At 47.1% G+C, this 27,608-nt stretch overlaps 1 protein-coding gene across 3 annotated transcripts; it reads left to right on the top strand.

The window, feature by feature from the left end:
• Positions 1-27,156, top strand: LOC122939651 (oocyte zinc finger protein XlCOF6.1-like). Of its 3 annotated transcripts, XM_044295783.1 has the most exons (6): positions 1-225; positions 2,237-2,374; positions 2,461-2,649; positions 9,993-10,088; positions 10,161-10,257; positions 26,256-27,156. In XM_044295783.1, the coding sequence occupies exons 2-6, from the start codon at positions 2,288-2,290 to the stop codon at positions 27,056-27,058; spliced, it is 1,272 nt and encodes a 423-aa protein (XP_044151718.1). In that variant the 5' UTR covers positions 1-225; positions 2,237-2,287; the 3' UTR covers positions 27,059-27,156. The 3 variants fall into 3 exon arrangements, with proteins under 3 accessions (XP_044151718.1, XP_044151716.1, XP_044151717.1); XM_044295781.1 differs by having other exon boundaries at positions 2-225; positions 9,993-10,257; XM_044295782.1 differs by lacking the exon at positions 1-225 and adding an exon at positions 252-570 and having other exon boundaries at positions 9,993-10,257.
• The last annotated feature ends 452 nt before the right edge of the window (positions 27,157-27,608 follow it).

Genomic DNA, 27,608 nt, shown 5'->3' with positions numbered 1-27,608 from the left:
ACGTCTGCCAGGAGTTGTAGCGCTACCTGGCAGGCTCAGCTAAATGACGTCATCGCTCCCGGCAGTCTGTGCGCTTCAATGTAGCGGTGTTTTGTGGCTGAGCGCAGTGGAGATGCTGAGTTATGAGAGGGGGGCGTGGACCCGGCAGCGGCCGTCTTACCCCGGGGACCCGCGGCTGATCTAGAAGAAGTGTGGAGGCCCGGGCCACCATTGACAGGAGCAGCTGTGAGGATTCTCATGCATTCCTATGGGGGAGGAGGAGGACTTTATGATTGCTTGTAGTGGAGGGACCTGAACAACCCCAGGAGCTGAAATCATAATGCGCCTATAAATATATATTAGTAATATAGGTTCAGTAGTCTTCTAGCTATGGCACTCCAATAGTGGTGTGCAACTACAACTCTCAGCATGTACTGGAAATTGTAGCTTCAAAACATTACTGTTTGTAGTAAATTACATTTCTGGGGTGAACCCCCCCAGGTTGTAGCCAGAATGCTGCAATAACCTCTAAATGTGTTTCCTCTCCGTGGCCGCATCTCCACATGATGACGTGTAGGAGCGACGCATCAGGTGAGGCGGCAGGTTTGGTCACTATGTGCGACGCGTTCCTGGGGTTATGTAAAAAGCAGCCTAAAGGGGTCCACCGGCTGGGACCCCACCTGCCTGTAGAGTGCTGGAGAAGCGGCATCACCTGCATGGTCACAATATATACAAAGCTCATTGGAGCTGCGAGGACGGCCATAGGTGCCCATTGTCATCATCTCTAGTATGGCCTCCATCTTTGAAGGGGTAGTCTGATGAAGACAATCCCCGTATGCCATATTGCCTTATTTGGGTGTATGATGTCATAAAGTACCAGAACAGAGAGTCACACTTTATCAGAATGGCCGCCGTGTAATGCCACATTTTCCCTAGATTTCCCCTTGTTAAAAAAATGAATAAAACCTCACAGCACGAGCGTAGTAGTCTTTAATGATATAATTCTTTTAAAGGGGTTCTCCGGTGTAGACAGTCCAGTATGCCTACGGCGCCACCACAGGGAAAATTAAAGGGGTTTTCCGGGAATAGATTGAGGACCCTTCCATGCATGAACCGTTGGGGTCTGACTCCGAGCACCCCCTTTTGATCAGTTCCTTTAGCACCATATTCGTTAGTCACGTTACCTTTGTACAACTCGGCCCCATTCTAGAAAATGGGTCTAGGCTGTATTACCAAGCACCGCCACTATACATTGTGCAGCACTGTGCTTGATGTATAATGAAAAGGCTGCCGTGGTAGTCCAAGGGGTGGCCCCCCACTGAACACATATTAATGATCTATCCTGAGGATATGTCATCAATGTCCGAGATAGGAATACCCCTTTGCACATGATCTGCCTCTGCCATAGACTGCAGTGATTTCCATAGGAAACTTGCTGTGCAGGCCTCTGAGTCTTAAAGGGGTATTCCCATCACAGATAATGGGGGCATAGCTAGGATATGCCCCTAATGTCTGATAGGTGCGGGTCCCACCTTTGGTACCCACGTCTATACTTAGAACGGAGCCCGCAAAGTCCCGGAGGATGCACCATGCATGCACGGCTGCCCTCCATTCATTCCTATGTGAGTGCCGAAAATAGCCAGGCGTCAGCCTCATAGAAGTGAATGGAATGGTGGCTGCGCTTGCACTGTGGATGTGTTTCCCATTCATTTCTATAGGACTTCCAAAAAATAGCCAAGCGTGCTGCTCGGCTATTTTAGGTGCTCCCAATGAATGAATGAAGGGCAGGCGCTCATGTGCGCTCTCTGGGACTTTGCGGGCTCAGTTCTAAGTATAGGTGACCCCTCTGGAACCTGCACCTATCAGACATTGGGGGCATATCCTAGCTGAGATCGGAACACCGCTTTTAAGTCTAGGACGGCCCCTTGAAGTATTACACAGCATCCATTTATATCAGTGGGTTTCTGTGTAATGCAGGACAGGCCCTCGAGAAAGATGTTCTTTGTAACCGCTCTCCACTCTGGCCAAGAGAGGAGGATCCTGAACAGGGGACCCGTCTATTAACTTTCCTAACAGGGTGTATGATGGGCTTTCTAAACTGGACAACCCCTTTAAGCTAGCTAGCTGCAGATTATCTCTCTTCTTCTTGGTATTTGGGGTCTCATACTCTGGAATAGACTGTATGCATTTCTCTTTAGGGTCTAAAATCATCAGTAATGTCACCTCCTCGTGACTCTTCTCTCACTTGTTCTTCCAGGTACAGGGATCACCTCAGCAGTTCTCAGCAGGACCATCGCCTGCTCTCAGAATGACCTCCATGGATAAAAGCAGCATTTACATGGCAGACAGGATTATAAGCCTCACCCTGGAGATCTTGTTCCTCCTGACTGGAGAGGTGAGCGACGTTGTCTCCTTCCTTACAGTAGTATTTTATGTCCACAATGTGTCTTCCTAGATCATTGTGTTCTTCTTCATACACAGGATTACACAGTAGTGAAGAAGACCTCTGGTGATCACATCACATCAAGCAGCAGCTTCACCGGGTCAGAAGACAAAGCCATATCTAAAGAGCTTCTTATGACATCTCGGGGACCCTCAATAAAACCTGAGAACAGTAATGAGAGGATTCTTCAGCTCACCAACCAGATCCTTCAGCTGCTGACTGGAGAGGTGAGACCCTTCCTAAAGATTATGCTTGTTTTTTTTCTGGAGGCTCAATGGTGGACCATTGACTCTAATAAGCTACATGGCCTACACTAATCGGACATTGATTACAAGCCTTATGGAGCAAAAATATTTGCTCCAAAATGTATGTATAACATTTTCTAACAGTTGAGAAGATGGTTTCAGTAGGGAATCACTGCCTAGATTGAAAGGGCATGTGGTGTTCTTCAGGCACCCATTGCCACATTCAGCTTTACTGGGGTTTCAGTCACTGTACAGGATGGGTTGACAGATTACACCATTCCAATAGCCAGTTTGATTTTTAATTTTTTTTAAAGTACCCAGGCAATAAGAACTTCCATAGACATCAAGGGTAGTGTTGAGCGAACTTGTGTTTTAAGTTCGGCGTCTAAAGTTCGGGTTATCGAAGAATCGCATTATGGATTCTAAATTCTGTTATGGTCGGTGGTAGCAGAATCCATAACGTGATTCTTCGATAACCCGAACTTTAGAGGCCGAACTTAAAACACAAGTTCGTTCAAAACTAATAAAGGGCAAACTACCTGAAAATAAATTAAATGGCAGCAGAAAATTTTAGGCTTGTTTGCTGCTTGGCCCCTGTTTGGTCTTATCTAGCTTTACGCATTGGCTATCAATGGTGGGCACAGTTGTGCTTGATCAGCACTTTAAATGCTGAGAAATAGTCACCCATTCAGGTAGGTGATCATAAGGACTTGGATGCTGTGCTCCTGTGTCACTGGCAGCTGTCACCATGAAGACAGCTTGGCACGAGATGAAGGTACTCTGTCTCTTGGAAAGGACTGTTGCGGTGTACCCGTACATAATTATTATTTTTTTGGGTGAGGACCTAGCCTCAAATGGACAATAGGCAGGAAGGGCTGAATACTGCAATATGGAGCCAGCAGGCTCTCGGGGAGAATTTGCGCCAGAAAGATGGACCCGCCCCCCCCCCCCCCCCATACCTGGGGATGGAAGTTGCGGCCTAGAAGGCCGTAAAGCTGGGAACTAATGTTTTTACGCAGGCTGACCGGGAATCACCGCCAGCCGGAGCACAGTGGGACCTGGAACGGTGCACGGAATGTGGCTGCGGAAGCCCACCCCGTGGGCCGGGAAGAAAACAGCGCAGGCCGGAGAAGAAATCAGTAGCCCCGAATTGAAGCTGGGGCCTAGATTTTGCGGCGCCCGGCTGACTTGTATATCCGCTCCGCCGCCGGGGAACATAGAAATGAATGGGGTTGCGTGAAAATCGCAAGCAAGTGCGGATGCGGTGCGATTTTCACGCACAGTTGCTAGGAGACGATCGGGATGGAGACCCGATCATTATTATTTTCCCTTATAACATGGTTAATACAGAATGCATAGTAAAATAGCGCTGGAGGGGTTAAAAAAATATATAAAATTTTTTAACTCTCCTTAATCCACTTGATCGCGCAGCCGGCATCTCTTCTGTCTTCTTTCTTTGCTGTGTGCAGGAACAGGACCTGTGGTGATGTCACTCCGGTCATCACATGATCCATCACCTGATCTTTTACCATGGTGATATCAACACCGGCGCAGCCTGCAACTGCCATGGGCTAGAGGCTGAGAGGTGGAACTGTGCACGAGTGGGCCGGAGCAGGACATATTTCCTCCTTGCTCACCTCCACACCCCCACCCTTCCTCCCTAGGATCACGCTCAGAACCCTCCCTCACTGGAGGGGTTAGTTCCGAGGGGGTGGTGGTGGGGGGAATCAGTTATTCGGACTCTGACATGAATCCAGTTCAATCTTCCAAGATTGCGTCCGTGCTAGCTGGCGGTACTGGGGTATGCATTACCCCCTTCCTTAGTTGGTATTTGCACTACTACTGAATACAGTACTTACCTTATGTATTACCCTCCTTCCATAGGTGGACTAACCACACTAGCACTGGTCTCAATGCAAGCCATAAGCGTCCCCCGTTCCATAGGTGGCGGAATTGCAGTTCCACTGGGCACAGTACTGTCAGTATGCATTAGCCTCTTTTATAGGTGGCATTATCACTGCCGTTGCAGTGTTTACCGTATGCATTGCCCCCTTACTTGGGTGGAGTAATTGCACTTCCCACCGGGTAAAGGACTCGTCATATGCAAGTTCCTGCTGTGTGCGTTACCCAGGGGTCAAGTCCTGGGAAAAAAAGTGTGGGAACTCACCCAAGATCCACTGCAACCCCCCCCCCCCCCTCCAAAAAATAAAAAAGCACAGAAAATCTAGCATGCTGTAATTTGTGTCGCTGCGGACTAAAAAATAAATTAAAAAAATAGCACTTTTAGAAAAGTTTGTCCTGGGATTCGATCTCATGACCTCTACACAGCAGAAGCAAGGCATATGCCCTCACAGCTATGAAAGCTGTCTAGCTTGCTACTTAAAAAAAAATATATATAAGACTTCTACTGTAGGTAACTTTGCCCACTGTGTATGGATGTAGCAGAGCTGGGTGTGTTGGGGCAGCTGTCATGTGTATGGTTGTACACTAGGTATCAGTACACAAGGTATCAGTAGAAGTATCAGAAAAAGAAAAAAAAACACTTTTAGTTTGTCCTGGGATTCGAACTCATGACCTCTACACATTACAGGCAAGGCATTTACCCTCACAGCCATAAAAGCTGTTGAGGTAGTTGCTTAAAAAAAAAAAACTAAGACTTCTACTTATACCTAGTGTACTGATACCTAGTGTACAACCATACACATGACAGCTGCCCCAACACACCCAGCTCTGCTACATCCATACACAGTGGGCAGCTGTCATGTGTATGGTTGTACACTTGGTATCAGTAAACTAGGTATCAGTAGAAGTCTTATAAAAAAAAAAAAAACACTTTTAGAAAAGTTTGTCCTGGGATTCGAACTCATGACCTCTACACATTACAGGCAAGGCATTTACCCTCACAGCCATAAAAGCTGTTGAGGTAGTTGCTTAAAAAAAAAAAAAATTAAGACTTCTACTTATACCTAGTGTACTGATACCTAGTGTACAACCATACACATGACAGCTGCCCCAACACACCCAGCCCTGCTACATCCATACACAGTGGGCAGCTGTCATGTGTATGGTTGTACACTTGGTATCAGTAAACTAGGTATCAGTAGAAGTCTTATAAAAAAAAAAAAACACTTTTAGAAAAGTTTGTCCTGGGATTCGAACTCATGACCTCTACACATTACAGGCAAGGCATTTACCCTCACAGCCATAAAAGCTGTTGAGGTAGTTGCTTAAAAAAAAAAAAATTAAGACTTCTACTTATACCTAGTGTACTGATACCTAGTGTACAACCATACACATGACAGCTGCCCCAACACACCCAGCTCTGCTACATCCATACACAGTGGGCAGCTGTCATGTGTATGGTTGTACACTAGATATCAGTACACTAGGTATAATTAGAAGTCTTATATTTTTTTTTTTAAGCATTTACCTAGACGGCTTTCATGGCTGTGAGGGTAAATGCCTTCCTCTGATGTGTAGAGGTCGTGAGTTCGAATCCCAGGACAAACTTTTCTAAAAGACATTCTAAATGATCTCGTAGTGAAGGAGATGATGTCATTAGGGGGCGGGGCGCCATGAGAGGAGTCGCAGGCAGCGGCACCGCACAGACAGCTTCCTCTCAACTGAAGCCGCCCCTCCTCCCTTAACCTGCCCTGCACAGTGCGCTCCGTCTCCCCCTGTGAATCTGATTCAGCCGTGTTCTCCTGGCTTGAGGCTGAAAGGGAACGGCGTTCCTGCCATGAAAAAAGTGCAGGAACGCCGTTCCCATGCGTTCCCCCTCCACTCGACCCCTGGCGTTACCCCCTTCCATAGGTGATGTACTTGCACTACCTCGGATTACAGTACTTGCCCGATATGTTACTCCCTGTCATAGGTGGAGTGATTGCACTGCCACTGAGTGCAGTGCTTACCGTAGGCATTACCCCCCTCCATAGGTGGGGTAATTACACTTCCGTTGGATGCGGTTCTATTGCTCTACCTTCTTCCTTAACCGGAGGATTGCACTACCACTGGATGCTATTCCATCAGACATTTGCCATCACATGCTTCCTGTGGCATTACCCTCTACAAATAATCCATTAACGGGGGAATCACTAAGCATCTTTGCATGTTATATTTCAACTACGCCACAACACTAGATGCCTTGGCTTCCTTCACAGGTGGTCCATGGCAACAGTCGGTACCCGCTGGTACCTGGTACTCTCCCTCTAGTGGCATATGGATACTGCCACTGGATACTATGGCTACTTCCATATTGTATCCTTCTCTTCTTCCGGCACTGGTTGAGGGCACAAAAATGTCGACCTTTGTGCTCTCAGGGGGGTCACCCAGCAACACTTGTGTCCTAGAGACCCCCCATCCCCATGAGCCTCCACTGGTCAGGTCAGTCACATTACACAGAATACTGTGATCACGACCCTGCAAGCAGAATATTCCACTGACTCCGGATGCTTTGTCCACCACTCTTCCTTATCTAGGTGAGGGTGTTATGCTGGCACTCTGCAGTGACTATACAACGGGTTCTTCTTCGCAGGGGAAGTCTTCACGCTAGAGCTAGATGATCGTAGTCGCTGCAGTGGGGCAGCCCCCCTCAGGTAGGGGTTCTACCCTGGCACTGCTTCGGCGGTTGCTTCTGTTTAGTGCCCTTTTCAAGTGGAGTGTTTAAGGTTAGCTCTACTTAACTGGGACAGCATGGTACCATGACTTCTACTGGATGTCCTCAGGCCTCCTCCTCAGTTTTACGCTGGCGGAGCATGCGGTAGCTCATACTGCACAAGGGGTGTTTGCGTCACCATTACATGCTAGGGTTCCTACTGCACAGCTCTTTCGTCAGGTGACGGATTCTTCTAACACTGGAATCAGTAGCCTCTACGGCGTGGCCTTCTCCTCAGCTGGAGTATGGCGTTAGCATTTCTCTTGTGGCTTCCCTTGTATGGCCTCTGGATGCCCATCTCTATTTTTTCCACGTAACCAGGGTTCCTCGGGTACGGTGGAGGCGTTGGACATCTTAATCGCACTCCACCCGGCAAGAGTATTTCTCTCATCTTTGTTCCACTCATCTGCCCTTCCAGGCAGTGTTGCCACATTGTCAATATATGGTCACTGACGGGGCTTCCCATCACATCGGCTTTACTTTTACCTTTCTCCGAGGTATTGGTTCTTTGGCCTGCAGTGGGGCATGCACAGGCGTTTTTTTGTCGATGGTTTCTCAAGCAGCTTCTCTCGCTAAAAGTCCCACCACAAGCCTCTACGGCTATAAGGGCATTGGTCTACTAATTTACAGCTTCCTAGGGGGCGTTCTCTTGACCAGAGGAGGATCCTGTGGATCTGGATTTTTAGTTCTACTTCCACAGTTGCGGCCAGGAGCCGGCTGTTTAGTGGCGATTCAGTGAGGAACAGGCCCTCCCTCTGGGACGTCGTCTTCTCCTTTTTATTTCGGGGAAAGCGGCATTCCGTGTGGCGGGATCATCCACCCAGCGTTTTTCGGAGTTGATACGCCTTCTTGTACGTACTTTTTTCTTTTATCATGAACATAAGGCAGTGCTCCGCCCAGTATTCTCTTTCTTTGCAGAAGGTAGTCGCCCTTCCACGTCATCACAGACATGGATTTCTCTTCTTTCTTCCTCGCATTATACGGACGAGCTCTCCATCAGCCATATGATTTGGCCTCTGAGGTTTGCTTGTCCATGACTAGCGCTTACCGCCGTACAGACTTTACCTGTTTTTTCCTGGAGGTCCTTGTCAAAGCTGACGGCCTCCAAGGGATGTTTTCCAGGTATATCTGTTTAACAGTTGCTCGGGCATTCTGCTCCCGGGGTAAGGCACCGCCCAGCTGAGTTTTGGCCCACCCGACCAGCGGTCGGTGCTTCTCTGGTTCATCTCCGTCATGGCAGTGTCTTGTTCTTCCGGGGCACACATTCACCAAGTTTTACCGGGTGCCTTCCTAGGCATCGGCGGCTGCTGCTGCTCCAGGCAGCAAGGCCTTGCAGACGGCAGTGGGTTACGCATCCTCGAGGGCGTTTTCTCCATGGGTGTGTGATTTGTTTCCCTCCCCGCGGACTGCTTTAGGATGTCCCACGGTCCTGTGTCCCCCAATGATACGAGCGAGAAATCAAGATTTTTGCGAAACTCACCTGTAAAATCTTTCTAGTTTAGTTCATTGGGGGACACAGCTCCCACCCAGTGATTTCTGTTTGCCGTAAATTATGACAGTTGAGGAGCCAGTATGGCCCTCAGTTCTGGTTCGATCCGACTGGCATTGGTCAGTTATTGGTTGTTTACCGTATGGTTTTTCTCTCCTACTCCTATTGCTTGGGCAAAAACTGATAACTCCTCCCCTGCCGGCTATACCCCCTCCAGCCTGTAGAGAGCATATCACTTTTCAGCCTAGTGTCGCCTCCTAGTGGCAGCAAGCAGCTATACCCACGGTCCTGTGTCCCCCAATGAACTAAGCGAGAGAGATTTTACAGGTGAGTTTCACAAAAATCTCGTTCTTTACACCCCTCACTCCAGTTTAGCAAAATGGCTGCGGTGAGACATTTAAAGGGGTTATCCAATTTTGAATAACCTCGCCTAGGATGCCCAGCCCCACGAGCCTGTGCATACTTGCCTGGTCCCTGACACCAGTTACCGCCGGGATCTCTCTGCGGCCGTTTTAGCATCTTCCCTGCCAGCAGCATCCGTTGACAGGGGGTGGGGGTTGTGTAAGGGGCAGGTCACTGTCGCGGCCTGCTATTGCTGACGTCCCATCCCTTGTCGACGGATGATGTTTTCTGACGGCAGGGACGATGCAAAGCTAGCTGTCGAGCAATACTGGAGGTAACCGGTGTCAGGGACCAGAGACACTGCTGGATGCGGACAGAGGGCCCGTCGGCCCCTTTAAGTATAATGGGATCTGGAGGAGATCCGTACGCTGTTCCTGCAGACAAGCGGAGAACAGGCAGGACACAAACCGCTGCATGCTACGGTTTGTGTCCGGCTGTTCCTCCTCTTGTCTGCCAGAACGGCCATGCCAGAGTTTCACACCAGAGGTGTGAATGTAGCCTTAGGGAACACACACTCTTGCAAAACTTTTCCCTTATTTTAATAATGACCTGGTCTTGAAGGGGTTAAACAAAACAACCTTTGCGCCAGCTTTCCCCATGTGCACACCTTCATGCCATTGTAGGATTGATTTTTGTTGTTTACTCCACTCTGACTCCTTCAAAGATGACCATCTTATGTCTAAGTGTGTCTCCAAATATTGCAGTCAAATAATGTTCTCATTGATTTATGCAACAGGAACTTCCAGAGGTTTTCTTCATGACTATCAGTGTGCATTTCAGGTTCCTGTACGGTATCATGACATCGCTGTCTACTTCTCTATAGAAGAATGGGATTATGTAGATAAACACAAGAACCTGTACAAGAACATCGTCAAGGATGACGAGCAGAACCTGTCCAAGAACATCGTCAAGGATGACGAGCAGAACCTGTCCAAGAACATTGTCAAGGATGACGAGCAGAACCTGTATAAGAATATCATCATGGATGACCAGCAGAACCTGTACAAGAACATCATCTTGGATGACCAGCAGTATTCCCCACAAGGTGAGGAGACTATAGATGCATCAGGCATCCTCAAGGGAATGCTTCATGTGCCTTTCTTCATTACCCCCAACAGGTTCTCTTTTTGGACATTGAAAAAAGTACTTAACAGTTCAGCCTGAGCAAAGCTCCGGTAGTCGGATGGAAGGTGGGGGGGAGGGCTCTTTTAACTCCTCATATCTTGGGCTGGGTAGAAGCTAGAAATATGGGCTTGGTCTTGTTTGTAAGCTGACAGTCTAAGCCTTAAAACAAGACTCGCAACATGCTCTGCTCTACATCGGCAGATATAGCTGTTAGAATTCAGGTCTGTGATAGCAGCTGAAAGTGAAAGCAGTTTTCAGCTGATTTTACTCCCAACACATCTTCTAACAATCTCCCAATGTAGATGAGATAATGCTGTGATTCTCTCTGTGATGCTTTCTTCGGTTGACTGAGCCCTTTCGCCGGTCGGACTCCCTCTTTGTGAACCCTGAGTGTCCTCGCAAGGGCCTTCAAGCTTCCAAGGCCACCATATCCCGTTGGATTATGTCGGCAGTTAAGGAGGCCTATGTTGCCAAGGGTCGTGTTCCTCGCTTTTGATTGACCGCTCATTCCACTATGGCGGTCGGGGCTTCTTGGGCGGTTAGACATCAGGCTTCAGCTTCCCAGGTCTGCAAGGCCCCCACCTGGGCCTCTGTTCATACGTTTTCTAAATTTTATCACATCCGCTCCTTGGCCTCTGCTGATGCCAGTTTGGGTCGCAGGTTTCTGCAAGCAGCCGTGAGTTAGTTGCGTTGCATGGCTGTTTTTTCTGCCCTCCCTTGTGGACTGCTTTAGGACATCCAATGGTGCGGTGTCCCCCAATGCATTCAAGAGAAAACTGTATTTTTGTACTCACTGTAAAATCCTTTTCTCGTAGGATGCATTGGGGGACACAGATCCCACCCTTTGTGGCTACGTTTTTTTCTTGTGCTCCTACTGCTTGTCTACCTACTGGTTTGCTCCTGCATCTGCAGTAGGTATAGCCCAGTTTGGAGGAGCCAACACTTTTTACTTTGTGTCAGCCTAGTGGTAGCTGGGCATATACCCATGGTGCGGTGTCCTCCAATGCATCCTAAGAGAAAAGGATTTTACGGTGAGTACAAAAATCCAGTTTTTCTCTCTTCTGCAGGTTTTCACCTGCTGCAGCCCACTTCAGTTGCACCCCCTGCGGGTGCGTACTCAGGTACCTCACCGGTCACCCATTCCCCATTGACTGCATGCACAGTGGCATGCCGGCATTCCCACGGTCCCTATGTTGAGTCTGCCGTTCGGGGACCCTGCGGCACCCGAAGACATCGGACGGTGAGTATCTCCCCTGCGTCCCTGTCCCCTTTCGTGACCAGGGATGGCATCTACTTTTTCGGGGGTCCGGGGTGCTACTCCCTCTTCTTTATCCCCTTCTCCCACAGGCGGGGAGGTATTTCTCCCTCTGGGAGGAGGGGGGGGGGGGGGGGGCGCTTGCTGTCTTCCCCCACTCCCTTCTTTCTCCCCCCCTGGGGTCCTTTTCTCTTCTCTTCTCCCTGGCCACCCTGCTTCCTTTGCGGCCTCCCCCGTCCACTCACCGGCCTCCCATCTACTTTAGTCCCCTGTTTCTACCGGGACTAGGCTGCGTTTTCTCTGGCCCCTGGTGCTTCTTTTGCTTTCTCCTCTCCCTGAGCGTCGCTTCCCCTCACCATTTTATTTTCATTCCGGAGGGCCCCCGGTCTCCCGCATTTCTGTCCCGCCGACGGCGCTCCTTTTCCGGCCACCTCATTAATCGAGGCCCCGGCTTCCTCCACGCCTTGGCTGCGTTCTCTCTCGCCCCCTTTCCTCGTTTCCCGGGCTTTTGCTGGCCATTTCCCGCTCCGCTCTGCTTCCCTCCTCCTATGCCAGACAAGCGTGGGCTTTAACCCTGTGGGTGCTGTTTCACTTAGAAATAGCCTCCATCTTGTCAGCAGGGGGTCCTTTCTCTTAGATTCTGCAGCTGCAGCACCTCTTTGGGGACTCGGCCCCTGGGACTCAGTAGGCAGCCTTGGCTGGCTGCTTTCTTTTTCAGGCTCCCTCTCAGGCCTCATGTGCCCTTTCTGAGGACTCCAATTCCCAGCCCCCTCGGGGGTCGCATGTATTTGGGTGTGCCCGGGGCAATAAAGGGTTGCCACGCGGTCAGCCTGTCCTTATTTTTGCGCAATAGCTCCCAGGCCCTCTGACTCCCTGACCTACTTCTCCGTCGGTCTCTCTTGACTGCTCCAACTGCCTGTCCAAAAATTGCGGCCACCTCTGCCCTCCCAGGGACCCTTCCGCGGATGGCGCACTCTCAACTAGGTCCCGCAGTCGACCTCTGGTTGTCACAACCATGTCCTGCTCCTCCTCGGTATCCTCGGGTCACTCCCAGGACAAGTCTGAGGCTGGTGACAAACCCTTCCCTGCCATTCCATCCGCTACTTCGGGGGACACCTCTGCTCTGATTCTCTCTCGGTAACAGAGCATCAGGCGGTCTTCCACCAGACAGATTCTCTCTGAGTGGTTAAAGACAAATGTCCGCTGAGGAACCTCTCCTCTCCAGGGTTAGTATGCTCTCTAGTGGACTTTCGGATGGCGCTCCCCTGGCTGCACGAGGTAAGTCAGCCTGCGACGTGGTTAGCATGCCGGCACACCTACGTGGTGTCCCAGGTACGTACGCGATCCCCTTAACAGGGGGTCACTTGTACCACTGCCAAATGCTGTGCCCAGCACTGCAGCTATTTCTCTGTACCAGGGGCTATATTCAACAGACCCTCCTAGTCCGAGAATGTTCGCGCCAGGCGCTGAAGCCAAAACAGCCATTCTGGTGCTAGCGTGCGACACGCAACCATATATGCGGAGGGAGCTCTAGTTCACCAGAGTGAGTGCCTGTAGCCATTACAGTACATTATGCAGCCGTATCCGAGCAGCTACATTGCTCCCTTCATATGTAGAGTACCTGTACCATCTCCAGGGGCTGTAGTTATTACACCTGTGTGGTTCTATGGTGCTCCATCTCCAGGGGCTGTAGCCATTACACTGGTTCTAATTTGCACCAAGCAGCCACATTGCTCCCTTTAGAGGTAGAGTACCTGTACCATCTCCAGATTTGCTGTAGCCATTACACCTCTCTGGTTGTATTATGCACCATGCAGCCCTATTTCTCCCTTACCAGGCGAGGTATAGAGGCCATTTCTAATGCGGTAGCCATTGCACTTCTCTGGTTCTAGTGCACACCACGCAGGTATCGCTCCCCTCTGACATGGAGTTCCTGTGCCATCTCCAGATGCTGTACCCTCTGCACCTGTCTGGTTTTAAGTCTGCAGTACACAGTCATATTACTCCCTTATTAGGTAGAGTACTTGTACAGCCTCCATATACTTTAGCATTTCCAAATGCTGTAGCTATGTTCCACACTCATTATAATGAGCACCATGCAGCCACATTACTCCTATTATTGGCAGAGTATTTTCAGTATCTCCAGCAGGGCTCCAGATGGTCGCCAATGCGACTTAGAATTGCTAAATCGCCATTTGCGCCTAGACCCTCCGCTGCTCTGCCTTTCATACACGAGGAACTGACATGGCACGCGCTGCTGTTAGCGCGCACCATGTTCTTCTCAACAGCACAGGGGAGAAGGAGGCAGCCCCTCCCCCCTGTGCTGCCGCTGCCACCAATGGGCTGATAGAAGTGAGGAGGAGGGGAGGGGCTGTGACCACTGCGCCACCAATGAATATAGTTTATGCCTTAATACAAACTCAGACTGCGTTGCAGGTGCCGGCCATATCCCATACCCGGCACCCAGCCTCTATGACTGCGCGCTGCGATCTTAACCCCTCAGGTGCTGCACAACCCCCCCCAACCCCAGTATTATAAAGTAAAATCATTGGTGGCGCAGTGTAGTCTCTCCCGGCTTTCCCTGCCGACTTATACTGTATCCTTTCTGACATATGGATGTTTGGCGATTCTTTCTCCAAATCCAGGCTGCTGCACTTGCCCCTTCTGGGACATTGTTACACAGTTGGCTGGTCACTACACTTGGGATGGTTGGTCACGCATGGCCGATGTTATTCCTTGGTTTTCGGACTATTGTTGTCCTTATGTGGTCCGATTCTTTGGACCCTTCTTGAGCCCCTGTCCAGGTAATCCTGCTTGGAGTCCCTGACCCCACTCTTCTTTGGGCCCGGTTTGGTCCTTTTTCCCTCCTGGGTCCACATAGGTTGTTGCCGCCTTTAGATTCTTACCTCTCTTCCCATCCCCCCAGATCAAGGCACCTGGTACCAACCGTATTTTTCACCCTATAATTTCCCCCATTCACTACACAGGGACACTGTTATGGGGGATCTGTGGATGACAGATTAGATAAGATGCTATATATGTGTCATCCACAGATTCCCCCCATAGCAGTGTCATGCCATCCACAGATGCCCCTATAACAGTGCAATCCACAGATGCCCCCATAATGTTCCCCCAATAACAGTGCCATCCACATATGCCCCCAATAACAGTGCCATCCACATATGCCCCCAATAACAGTGCCATCCACATATGCCCCCAATAACAGTGCCATCCACATATGCCCCCAATAACAGTGCCATCCACATATGCCCCCATAACAGTGCCATCCACATATGCCCCCATAACAGTGCCATCCACATATGCCCCCATAACAGTGCCATCCACATATGCCCCCATAACAGTGCCATCCACATATGCCCCCATAACAGTGCCATCCACATATGCCCCCATAACAGTGCCATCCACATATGCCCCCATAACAGTGCCATCCACATATGCCCCCATAACAGTGCCATCCACATATGCCCCCATAACAGTGCCATCCACATATGCCCCCATAACAGTGCCATCCACATATGCCCCCATAACAGTGCCATCCACAGACCACCATTAGTTCAAAACCCACCAAAGCACACCTTTTTGGTTCAAAATATATTTTTTCTTACTTTCCTCCTCAAAAACCTAGGTGCGTCTTATGGGCCGGTGCCTCTTATAGGGCGAAAAATACGGTAGTTGTTTAGTGCTATGGTTTGCAGTTTACATCGTATTGGTCACTTTTAGGATGGAGCTTTCCCTCGTTTGGAGAACTGTTTCTCCTTCGGCTGTTTGGAGTCCTCTCCTTCTACCTTCTACTCCAATATCTCTCAGACCAGTGGGTCTCCGCTTGTATCATCGGGGCCTGCGACTGGTTCCTTTTTTCCCTGTGACTTTATGTGGCCAGGGATTTCTCTGGTCTTACATTTCACAGCGATATTATGTCTTTCAGAGGCTTGTTCCTCGCCTCATCTGTATGGGAAGCAGGTCTTTATGTTCCCTTCCTCTGACCATTACCTAAGACCCCCCCCCTCCTCCGGGGGTCAGCTGTTTTCTCTGACTGGGAGAGGCTTCCTCCTTTTCATAGCGTGTTTCTCTTTCCCCCCGTCCTTGCTGTAAAAAGAAGCTCGCTCGCTTCCCTTGTGAGTCTTTGTTATGATTTCTCTCAAGCGTTTAGCCTCCAGTGCTTCGTTGTTTCCTCTGTACCCTGGCCTTTACATGTGGTTGGCCACGGACTGGCCGTGTTTTGCTCCGAGACAACTTAAAGTTTTAGTCTTTGGTTGAGGACTCCTTCCATCCTTTTTCCAGGCATTTTATCTCCTGCCAGGCACCCTCATAGTCTATTTTGTCTTATTGGGTCTGTCCTCTTGGGGCTTCTCCCCCTGGAGCTTCCATATCTATGCAGAGCGCTAGGTTGTTTCCAACTTAAGTACTTCCATATGCAGAGCGCCAGGTCGTTACCAACAGACATTGCTGTGCTACTCTCCTGTTTCCTCAGGGGGAGACCTGGTTCTTCAAGATCCTTCCTAGGGCTCTCTAGTGCATTCTTGGTCAACTCTTGATTCTCGCGCAGGACATCTGGACCTGTCCCTTCTCCTCTAGCGCTTTATTTTTTTCCCCACCTTGGGTGGAGCTAGGTGTTTCCCTTTGTTCCTTTTTGCAGGCCTTGTTTACCAGGCATCTGTCCATGGGATCCTGACAATCTCCCATTTTCCCCACGCCTCCACAACGGCACTTCCTGGAGGGTACCCGCCTCTTCAGGGACAGGAAAACAACGGAGATCAACGTATAAAAGCCCCCTCCCCTTTACCTTCACCAGTTGTTTTCCTGTCCCTTAAGTGACAGGTGGAGATCGGCGGTGTGCAGGGCATTTCGGTGGCGTGCTGCGTTCCACTGTTGGAACGCAGCGCAGGAAGTGACGTCATCACGCCTACCCGGAAGTTTTCAGGCGGCAGATTCAAATCAGATCGGCGTTCTCCAGGTAAGCAACTACAGAGAGGAACAGAGGTGTTTTCATTCGCACCACTATGTCTGTCCCTGGAGAGATGGATACAGCAAAGAAGACCATCGATGCCCCTAGGCCTTCAAGCCCGGTAATCCTCCTCCCTGAGGACATTAATATTATCACCCTATATGAGCACTGGGTTTTTCCCTTTATTTTTCTGGGTGATGGCTCTCCTATCTGAAGTCTATTTAAATTACCCAGCTCTGACTCTCCACCCTCATAATTTTTATTTAGTGGAGGGAGAGTCAGAGATCTTCGGGAGAACCATCACAGAAGAAAAAATTTCAAATGTGCAAGAAGACATTATCCCCAAACACTAAAAAAGTCGCTTTGTCAAAAAGTGTATAAATAGAGTGGTATCCAAGGAATCTCCTTCTATTGTTGATAGCCTGAGATCCTTAATTAAAGAAGAGATTGGAGCAGCTATCGACGCAAGACTACCGGTAGTCTCTCCAAAACCATCCACCTCTAGAACGGTTCCTTCTGTGATCGAGGAACAGTCTTCTGAGCCGGATGAACGAAACGCTTCTTCTGATTCGGACCCTTCTATTGAGGAGACTGAAACCTTACTTAAGAACATCAGGGCAACAATAAATTTAGATGAGTCAAAAGAACCTTTGACCGTCCAGGATCAGATGTTCTTAGGACTAGGGGAGAAAAAGAAACGAGTATTCTCGGTTCATTCTAACATCACAAAGTTAATCTTAAACTAATGGAAGGATCCAGGAAAAAGACAGGCAGCATCTAAAATGTTTAAGAGGAAGTATCCCTTTGCTGAGGAAGATTCCAGCTCTTGGGATAAAGCCCCAAGAGTAGAGGCACCAGTGGCTAAAATTTCTAAAAGATCCGCATTACCTTTCGAAGACTTGGGAGTCCTTAGGGATCCTATGGACAAGAAGTGTGAGTCCCTCCTCAAGAAGTCCTGGGAATCTTCTATGGCTTCATTACGTCCGGGAATATCGGCTACTTATACAGCAAGAACTCTGTCATTATGGCTGACTCAATTGGAGGATTATATTTAGTCAGGCACTCCAAGGGAGGACATTCCCTAGACTTTGTGCCATCCCCTGTGAGGGAGATTGTTTATTTGGGAAGACACTAGACGATATTCTAGAAAAGGGCTCCGATAGGAAGAAGACCTTCCCTACCGAGTCAGTTTTTTTTCATCAAATACGTAATTTTCGTGCCCAAAAACGTCCTGCATTTTATCAAAAGAAGAAAAATCGGGGATCCTCATGGCAATCGGAAGAAGTTCAAAATGGAGACAGTCAGGTCCACAATCAACCTAATATACAGGGATTGGGTAATGGCAACAATAGATCTATTCGATGCTTACTACCACATCCCAATCCATCCGCATTACCAATTTTTTTTAAGAATGGCCGTCTGGATTCGGGGGAGAATCAGTCGTTTCCAGTTCCGGGTTCTTCCCTTTGGTCTATTCTCTGCCCCAAGGGTATTTACAAAAATGATGGCAGAGATTTCAAGCTTCTTCCACCAGTCAGAAATAGTCTTGATTCCGTACGTAGACGACTTGTTAATAACAGCCTCAACGACAGAGTCCCTTCTCTTGCAGTTGCAGACTGTAATCAGAACATTATCACAGTTGGGTTGAATCATCAATATGAAGAAGTCAGATCTAGTTCCACATTATCGGAAAGTTTTTCTAGGAGTTCTCCTAGATTCTTCTCATTTAATGTCCCTCCTTTCTTCCAGGGGGAAAAAAGAGAGACCTGATTCGAAGAGTAGCAAAATTTCGGAAAATATGCAGGGCATCCATAAGAGAAATCATGACGATTCGGGGGGTAATGACCTCCACAATATCATCAGTGAAATGGGCCCAGGCTCACTCGAGAGTACTTCAATCCTTCCTGTTACGATCCTGGGACCGAAGACAGATCTTTCTAAACAAAAAGCTGGAAATTCCTCTCCATGTAAAGCGCTCTCTTACCTGGTGGCTCAGAGAAGAGAACCTTTTTCAGAGGTGTAGAATGGCGGCAGACGGAGCAACTAGTCTGTGATGACAGATGCAAGCAGCCAGGGTTGGGGTGCTCACCTGAAGGGCAGGACATGTCAGGGTCTATGGCAGCAGAGCCTTATCCAGCCAACATGCGAGAGCTTCACGCAGTCTGGCAAGCATTAAAATATTTAGCTCCATCCCTAGTCCAAAATCATGTAAAAATATTTTCCAACAACTCGACCACAGTTGCTTACATAAACAAACGTGGGGACAAAGTCGTCGCCTCTCGAAGGTGACAGAATATTTGTCTGGGCAGAAGCAAACTTAAAATCGCTGACGGCGGTCCATATAAAGGGCAAAGAGAATCATCTAGCGGACTTCTTGAGCAGAGAAAAATTGAGACAGGGAGAATGGAGCTTAAACCAGACAGTATTCGACCAGATCTCGGCAAGATGGGGAACACTGTTAATTGACTTGTTCGCTTCAAAGGAAAACAAGAATCTCTGCAAGTTTTAGTCCCTTTCTTACAAAGACAGACCGCTGCAAGTGGATGCCTTAGCACACAAATGGCCGAAGGGTCTCCTGTACGCCTTTCCTCCCTTCTCTCTAATACCAAAAGTCCTGACAAAAGTGATAGAAGAAGGATCCCAATTGATATTAATAGCCCCGTAGTGGCCCAAAAGGTCTTAGTTTCCGATACTCAAGTCTCTAGCAGAGACAATTACTGGAGCCTTCCTCTTCTTCCAGATCTCCTACTCCAGTTGCCCGGTTCCTCATCCCAGCAGTCCGCAACTCCACCTGACAGCTTGGGGATTGAACGGAACATCTTGAGAAGGAGGGGGCTATCTGAAAAATGTAATATAAACTTTACTGCACAGTAGAAAAACTGTTACTTCAAAAATATATCTAAGATTCTGGAAAGCTTTTCTGACTTTCTCTAAAAATTCCTGGGACCCATTCAGGCTAGGACTAGTACTAGATTTTCTCCAATCAGGACTAGACCAAGGTCTTAGAATAAGCACCTTAAAGGTACAGGTACCAGCACTAAGTGCTTTTATGGGGGAGAAGCTGGCTGAATCGGATCTAATTAGAAGGTTTTTTTAGGGGCGCTAGAGGATTACACCCAAGATTCTGATCCTCAGTCCCATCTTGGGATTTAAATCTAGTTCTTTCTGTCCTCTCGGTTTCTCCCTTTGTGCCCATTCGAGACATATCTATGAGACTGTTAACCTTTAAGACCGTTTTTTTGCTCGCAATTACAACCGCTACAAGAGTCGGAGAGATTCAGGCTTTTTCAGTTCAGCCTCCATACCTTATAATACTGGAACATAGAATTGTTTTAAGACATTCTCCTGAATTTCTTCCCAAAGTGGTATCTAAATTTCATTGCCGTCAAGAAATTTCTCTTCCTTCAGAAGCAGCCTGAGGACAAAATGAAGAAGAGAAGAGGTTCAGTAACCTTGACGTGAGAAGATGTGTTCTTCAATACCTTGACACTACAAAGGACTTAAGAATGAGTAATCGGTTATTGTTCCGGTACCTGGGCACTAACCAGGGTAGAGCAGCTAGCAAGGCTTCCATAACACGGATTAAGTCCTGTATATTTCTTTGTTACGTTGAAAGAGAGATGGCTCCCCCGTCGGGACTAAAGGCTCATTCTACGCGAGCTATGGCTGCCTCCTGGGCAGAGGGGGCCTCTGCCTCGCTTGAAGATATCTGCAGAGCAGTGACTTGGGCGACCCCTTCTACTTTTTACAGACATTACAAACTTGATGTGCTATCCAATAGAGACCTATCATTTGGCAGAAAATTTTTATCTGCCGTGGTCCCCCCTGAGTGGATTCTTTGTTATACCTCCAGGAATTGCCGTTTGTGGAGGCGTGGGGAAAAGATGAAAATTACCCTTACCGGTAATTGGATTTTCCCTTAGCCTCCACAACGGCACGGGGAATTCCCACCCAAAAATGTTTTTCTTTCTTTTGTTACATTTATTTGAGATTATGGGCAGTTGACCCTTTCTTTCATTTGTATCATTGTATGTCTTAACCTTATTAAATGATGCATCTACTTGAAGTTCTAGGTCAGTGATGGCTAACCTTGGCACTCCAGCTGTGGTAAAACTACAACTCTCAAGATGCCCCCCTTGCTTGGCTGCTCTCAGAACTCTATAGAAATAAATGGAGCATGCTGGGAGTTGTAGTTTCACCACAGCTGGAGTGCCAAGGTTAACCATCACTGTTCTAGGTTATTAACTGGTGAAGGTAAAAGGGAGGGGGCTTTTATACGTTGATTATACGTTGATCTCCTCTGTCCCTGAAGAGGCGGGTACACTCCAGGAAGTGCCGTTGTGGAGGCTAAGGGAAAATCCAATTACCGGTAAGAGTAATTTTCATCTTTTTTTCTTTGGAATGATTTCATGCTAGGGTCTCTCCTGGTCCTATTGGGTCACATGGTTCCTCTGCACCTGTGCATCCTTCTTTTTGCATGAGGTTTAAATCCCACCCTCGAGGACTGCTTTTGGACGCCCCATGGTACTGTGTCCCCCAATGCCATTAACGAGAAAATTGGATTTTTGTACTTACCGTAAAATCAGTTTCTCGTTCAATGCATTGGGGGAGACAGATCCCACCCTTTGTTTTACTTACTCTCCCTTTCACCGGGCTGTGGTTCTCTTTCCTTTCCCGATCCAGGACATGTTGGTTCTTCACTTTTGTTTCTCTCTCCTACTGCTATTGGTACAAACTGAATAGCCTAGTGCAGTGGAGAGGATATGGCCCACCTGGGCGGAGCCAACCTTTTTTTATATCTAGTGCCTTCTAGTGGTAGCTGGGCATATACCCATGGTACTGTGTCCCCCAATGCATTGAACAAGAAACTAATTTTACGGTAAGTACAAAAATCAAATTTTTTTTGTAAAAATGCTCATTGTGTAAAACATAAAAATAAAAAAAAATTGACATATTTGGTATAGTTGCGTCTGTAATGACTGGATCTATAAAAATATTATGATTCACCCCATCAACTAAACGGTATAAAAAATGACACCAAACTGCTTTTTTTTGTGACTTCACCTCCCCAAAAATGAGATAAAAAGCAACCAGAAAACCAAATGTACCCTAAAATGGTGCCAATAAAAACTACAGCTTGTTCTGCACAAAATAAGCCCTTACGCAGCTCATTCAACAAAATAATAAAAAAAAGTTATCGCTCTTAAAAACCATGACAGAAAATTCCATGTTAGAAAATCCAGATGCCGCTCCTTCCCTTCTGAGCCCTGGCGTATCCCCAAATAACAGTTTACGACCACAATTGGAGTGTTACTGTATTCCGGAGAAAGTGGGTAGCAAATTGTGGGAGGATATTCTCCTGTTATCTTTTGTGAAAATGAAAGTTTAGGCCTAAAGCACCAAAATAGTAGTAAAAATTCTATGAAACACCTGTTGAGTGAAGTGCTCGCTACACCCCTTAAAAATTCCTTGGGTGGTGTAGTTTACAAAATGAGGTCACTTTTAGGGAGTTTTCACTGAAGGGTTACCTCAGGGTCTCTTCAAATGCAACATGGTGCCCAAAGACCATTCAAGCAAAATCTGCCCTCCAAAAACCATATGGCACTCCTTGCCTTCTGTGCCCTGCCATGTGCCCTGCCATGTGCCCATACAGCCGTATATGACCACATATGGGGTGTTTATGCAAACTGCATAATCAAGGTAATAAATATTGAGGTTTGTTTTGTTGTTTACCCTTGATGCGTTACAGGAAAAAAATGATTAAAATGGAAAATGTGCAAAAAAAAAGTGAAATTTTGAAATTTCACCTCTATTTTGCTGTAATTCCTATGGAATACCTAAGGCTGGGTTCACACTTGAGAGTTTTACAGTGCGTTCAAACGCGCTGTAAAATGCTCAACACATGAAAACCAATGCTTCCCTATGGCCCTGGTTCTCACTTGAGCGTTTTACAGCGCGTTTGAACGCGCTGAAAAACTGCCCTACGCTCAAAAAAGTTCTTGAGCTTCTTTGGGGCGTTTTGTCGCGTGTTTGCGGCCATAGGATTGCATAGGAACGCGCAAATATGTTCTTTTGCGCATTTGTGACCAGAAAAATGACGCAATTGGTCGCCTTCTGGAGAATTCCATGACTGCAAACAATCCACTCTCCCAACACACATGAAATTTCCCACTTGCATGTGGGACTGTATTCTACTACACGGGCCCCGCTCACTGTATATTACTGTAATCTTATCTATAATTGTGGCATTGTTAATAGTAATCAGCGCTCTGTAGCAGAGAGGAGGGAGGAGGCAGGACGGGTGCTGGCAGAGTGAGTCACTACATCACGCGCCTGTGCTGCCCACTTTATGAATGAAGCAGGCGGCGTGGGCGCATGACGTATGACTCACGCTGCCAGCGCCCGTCCTCCCGGCCTGCCTCGTCCTTGCTTTTGAGCGCTTGTTGTAAGTAATACACAGCGCTGATTACTATTAACAATGCCACAATTATAGATAGATTACGGTATATACAGGCACTGATTACTAATAATGCGCAGGGACAGGGAGAAGTGCACACAGCCCAGGTTATCAGCTGCTGGGGAGGACCTGGCTTTAATTATTTACTTACAGTCCCTGGCTGTCAGTAATCTGACCTTGCACGCTGCGTGCTTCTGCGTCCTCCGTCCTTCAACACAGAGGACGACCCTGCATAGCAACCTGATTTTAAGCACAGATAAAAATAGGCAGTAGAGGGAACAAAACTGTGGAATTAAGGGGTAATTGAATACACAGTGAAAAGTTGAAATAGGGCCACCAAGGAGATATTAATCACCACAATCCCCAAAAAATTACAGTTATACTTTAAACTTTGGATCCATGTTTTAAAATGGTTTTAAAGTTTAAACATCAATGGCTGAAGTTGTTCATCGAAGTCTTGTGAACTCGCCTTGCCGAAGCAGTCTCCGTACAGCATTAAAACTAAGTTTGGAGCGAATTGACTTTTGCATCTAGGATCTGAAGTTCGATTGGCTCAGCACTGGTTATAACTAGTGAGGGGGAAAAATGTGACTGGCCCTTAAAGGGGTTTTCCAACTCTTTGTACCTGATGACCTATCCAGAGGATAGGTTATCAGCATCTGATTGGTGGGGGTCCAACACCTGGGATCCTGCCGATCAGCTGTTCTCATCCAACTGGCTTTCTCAATTAGAATTAGACTTGTACAATAAATGTTGGCATTAAACTGTGGTGACTCATGCTTTAATCGGCATAATCTATTATAATTAACATGAGGTCGGACACCTCCTGAAGGTGAGATTTTTCCGTCATTGAAGCTGTTAGGTGTGATTAAACTGCCTTTGTGTTAGTTAATCCAGCATGGTCTCGGTTTTGTTTTTTTCAATCTAGATCTCGAAAAGAGTTTAAAAATGTTCGGGAAAAAAAGCATTTTAAATACTTCAATAAAAAGAAGTCTAAAGAAGACCATAAAAAAACAACTAAATTGTTAATAAGTGCTTAGGAAAACTCTGCAAGGGTAGCCTAAGACTGTTAAGCAATATGTGCTAAAAATGGCTCCAGAGTTGGTCATCCACTGGTACCAAGAGTGCTACTGGAGCATAAATCCAGTTCCAGGCGGACACATGGCCTCACAAGTTCAGTGGAGGTCCTAAACATCCGATCCCTCTTGCCATTAGGACCCGTTGTAGCATATATAGACCATATGACATAATAAAAAATAAGAATAATATTATTGGAAAGGTGGAAGGATTTGCCTCTCTCCTTACATGGGGTAGGGCTCAGCTATTGAAAATGTCCAGTTTCTCACGCCTGTTATACCCTTTGCAAACCACCCCCCTTCTGCTGAGGCACATTGACTTAATGAAATTGCAGTCAGCATTTAACACCTTTCTGTGAGTAAAAAAAAGGCCACACATTGCCTATTAAAAACGAACTATGCTAAAGTGGGAAGGAGGTTTACAACTTCCAAATATTCGCAACTATAACCTCGCGGTGCTATTCCGCCATGTCCGGGATTGGTTGTGGGGGACTTCATATTTCATGGCAGGTAATATAGAACAGGAGCTCGCTGCACCCTGGGATCTAAAAGGTTTGCTACACACTCGGCTAAAGGACTTACCCGCTCATATCAAACAGTCCATCCTGCTCCGGGACACTATTATGTCATGGAAGGCTATACGTAAACTCTATAGACTCCCTATGTACCTTACTTCCTTTGTGCCGCTGTGGACATTGCCGGCCTTTTCACAGGGGAGGGAAAATAAAATGTGCAAGGAATGGAGATAGAAGGGCATTCACAAACTTAAAGATATTTTAGATTCCTCACAGCAGAAATTAATTGAATGGGTTGATCTTCAAAATAAGAAGATCACTATCCGCCGCCCACTATCTTCCGTATCAGCAGTTACGGTCCTATTGTAGAGCACAGTCAGAGAGCTTGGGAGGGGGGGGGGGGGAAACAGATTGGCGTGGTTTGAGGCATTGGTGGGGTGGAACAACTCTATGTTCCATCTATCAGAGCTGTATCGCAAAATTCAGAACACAAAGAATATCAGTGTGGTGGCCACTGCCTTTGTGAAGTGGGGGAGAGAGATTGACTCTCTTGACTTGGCCCAAAAAAATGAGAGGGTTATGAATTTGTGAGGAAAGCGATACCCAATGAACAGTGGAGAGAAACGCAACTGCGGTTAATGCATAGAGCGACTTGCGCCTTTGAGCTCTCTTTCAGAGATGCGCCGGCTCATTATCTGCATCATTGTCCGAAATGTGAACTCTCTCTAAAGCGGGTCTCCTACACAGTTTTTGGGATTGCCCGAGGCTAAAACAGCTGTGGTCGGAGGGTATGAGGTATATTAAGGAGGTTTGGGACGTAGAGGTGGTACTTAAGCCGGTCCAATGTATCTTTCACTATATACCGGAAAACCAGTCCAACTCTGAGTCTGGGGTACCCGAAAAGGGAGTGCATATATTACTTATGTCCATCAAGAAGGCGATCTTGAGACACTGGGTGGAAAAAGAACCCCCCTCTTGGGAAGAGGTACTAGGTATCATGAAGCAGGTGCTCTACTTGGAAAGGCTGGAAATGGAGAGACATAAAGAACAATCTATTCGTTCTTTTATTAAAAAATGGAGAAGGTTCATTGAAGTTTCGTTGTCGACAGAGGAAATTAAGGAACTAATGTCGCCCTTCACCCATATCAAATGGTATTTAGAGGCTAGTATAGGGGGGAAATTAGGTAAATTGGAAGTTTAGTAACTTATACCTCTTCTCGGGGTGTAATGTAAATGTAAGTGGGCAACATCTATACTGGTAACCACGTTTACTGTTCCCCTCACATACCTGACAGTGTAGAGTGAATGTCTTCTCACCAAATGTCAAGGTGAGGGGGGGGGGGGGGCAGTTAAAGTTATTCTTTTTCGGAGTGTTTGTTTTCTTATGGTTGAAAAAAAAAAAAAAATGATGGGAAAATATACGATAAAAAAGGGAAACATGAAGGTATTATCTAATGCTGTATTCTTTGAGCTACCGTTGAATTTCTATACTTGAAATTATTTTGTCTATATGAACTTGTATTCCCTCCTTTGTCAATAAAAAGAAGTAAAAATAAATATATATATATATATATATATATATATATATATATATTTATATTGTGGGGAAACTACACTATATATTCACATATATCTGTTATTCCCAACAGACGAGGTTCCTGTTTTTGCTCCCAAACTTGAAACCGAAGACGATTTAATGGAATATCGTTCAGAAAATCCCTTTCTCCCGAATATACAGACTCCTGTCCCTGCTGATTATACCTCATTTAACCTTAGTAACGGACCAGTCTCTACGCTTAAGAAAGCCCACTGCGATCACTGCGCCCAGTGCATAATTGTCCAGCGCAGGAGCGGGCAGAAGCCGTTTTCTTGCTCAGACTGCGGTAAAAGCTTCAAGTTTCGATCAAGGCTCGTCGCCCATCAGCGTGTTCACACAGGGGAAAAACCGTTTGCCTGTCTCGAGTGCGGGAAGTGTTTTATAAGGAAAGAAAAACTGGTGGAACATAAAAGGATTCACACGGGAGAGAAGCAGTGTTCATTTTGCGGGAAATGTTTTACTCAGAAGTCGAAATTGGTTGAGCACCAGAGAACCCACACGGGGGAGCGACCGTTTTCTTGTCTGCAATGCGGGAAAAGTTTTGCTCAGAAAGCAACGCTGACGAAACACGAGCGCATTCACACGGGGGAGAAACCGTTCTCTTGTTCCGAGTGCGGGAAACGTTTCTTGCTGAAGTCGAATCTTCACTGTCATCAGAGGACTCACGTCGGACAGAAGCCATTCTCGTGCTCCTATTGTGACAAGGGCTTTGCGCAGAAGTCACATCTCGCTGAACATATAAAAATTCACACAGGGACAAAACTTTTTTCATGTTCACAATGCGATAAAAGTTTCCCACAGAAATCTGGACTCATGGCTCACCTGAAAGTCCACACAAGTGAAAAACATATTTAAAGGGCTCCTCCCTACTACCCCTTTTGGTATCCTTATTATCAGTGTACGGTGATATAACCTTGTTAAAGGTCCCAACCTGAACTACTTGTATAATAAATTGTCTCTCTATTGCCATTTGGTGTCTAGTCTAGAAGCAGGAGGGAAATTAAGTAGAAAATGTATATAAAAGTCATCGAAATACCTCACTTAATAGCCACCTCCTTTTCAATCCTCTGCAGTAAAAACTGAGAAATAGGGCTGCAGCTATCGACTATTTTTGTAATAGAGTATTCTATTGATTAAGGCCGAATGCATGCTCCCGTGGAACACGGATGTGAGTGGTCCGTGATATCCCGGCCTGGCATCCTGCAGAGGGCAGGAGCGCACAGCGTCATTGTTTGCTATGACGCTGTGCGCTTCATGCCGCCGCTGCAGTACAGTAATACACATATAGATTATACGATTGTATTACTGTACTGCAGCGGTGGCACAAAGCGCACAGCGTCATAGCAAACAATGACGCAGTGCGCTCCTGCTCTCTGCTGGATGCCAGGTCGGGATACCACGGACC

This window comes from Bufo gargarizans, chromosome 5, assembly GCF_014858855.1.
Source record: "Bufo gargarizans isolate SCDJY-AF-19 chromosome 5, ASM1485885v1, whole genome shotgun sequence".
NCBI lineage: Eukaryota > Metazoa > Chordata > Amphibia > Anura > Bufonidae > Bufo > Bufo gargarizans.
Note: the sequence above shows the minus strand (reverse complement) of the source record. Positions and strands in the feature narration are given on the sequence as shown.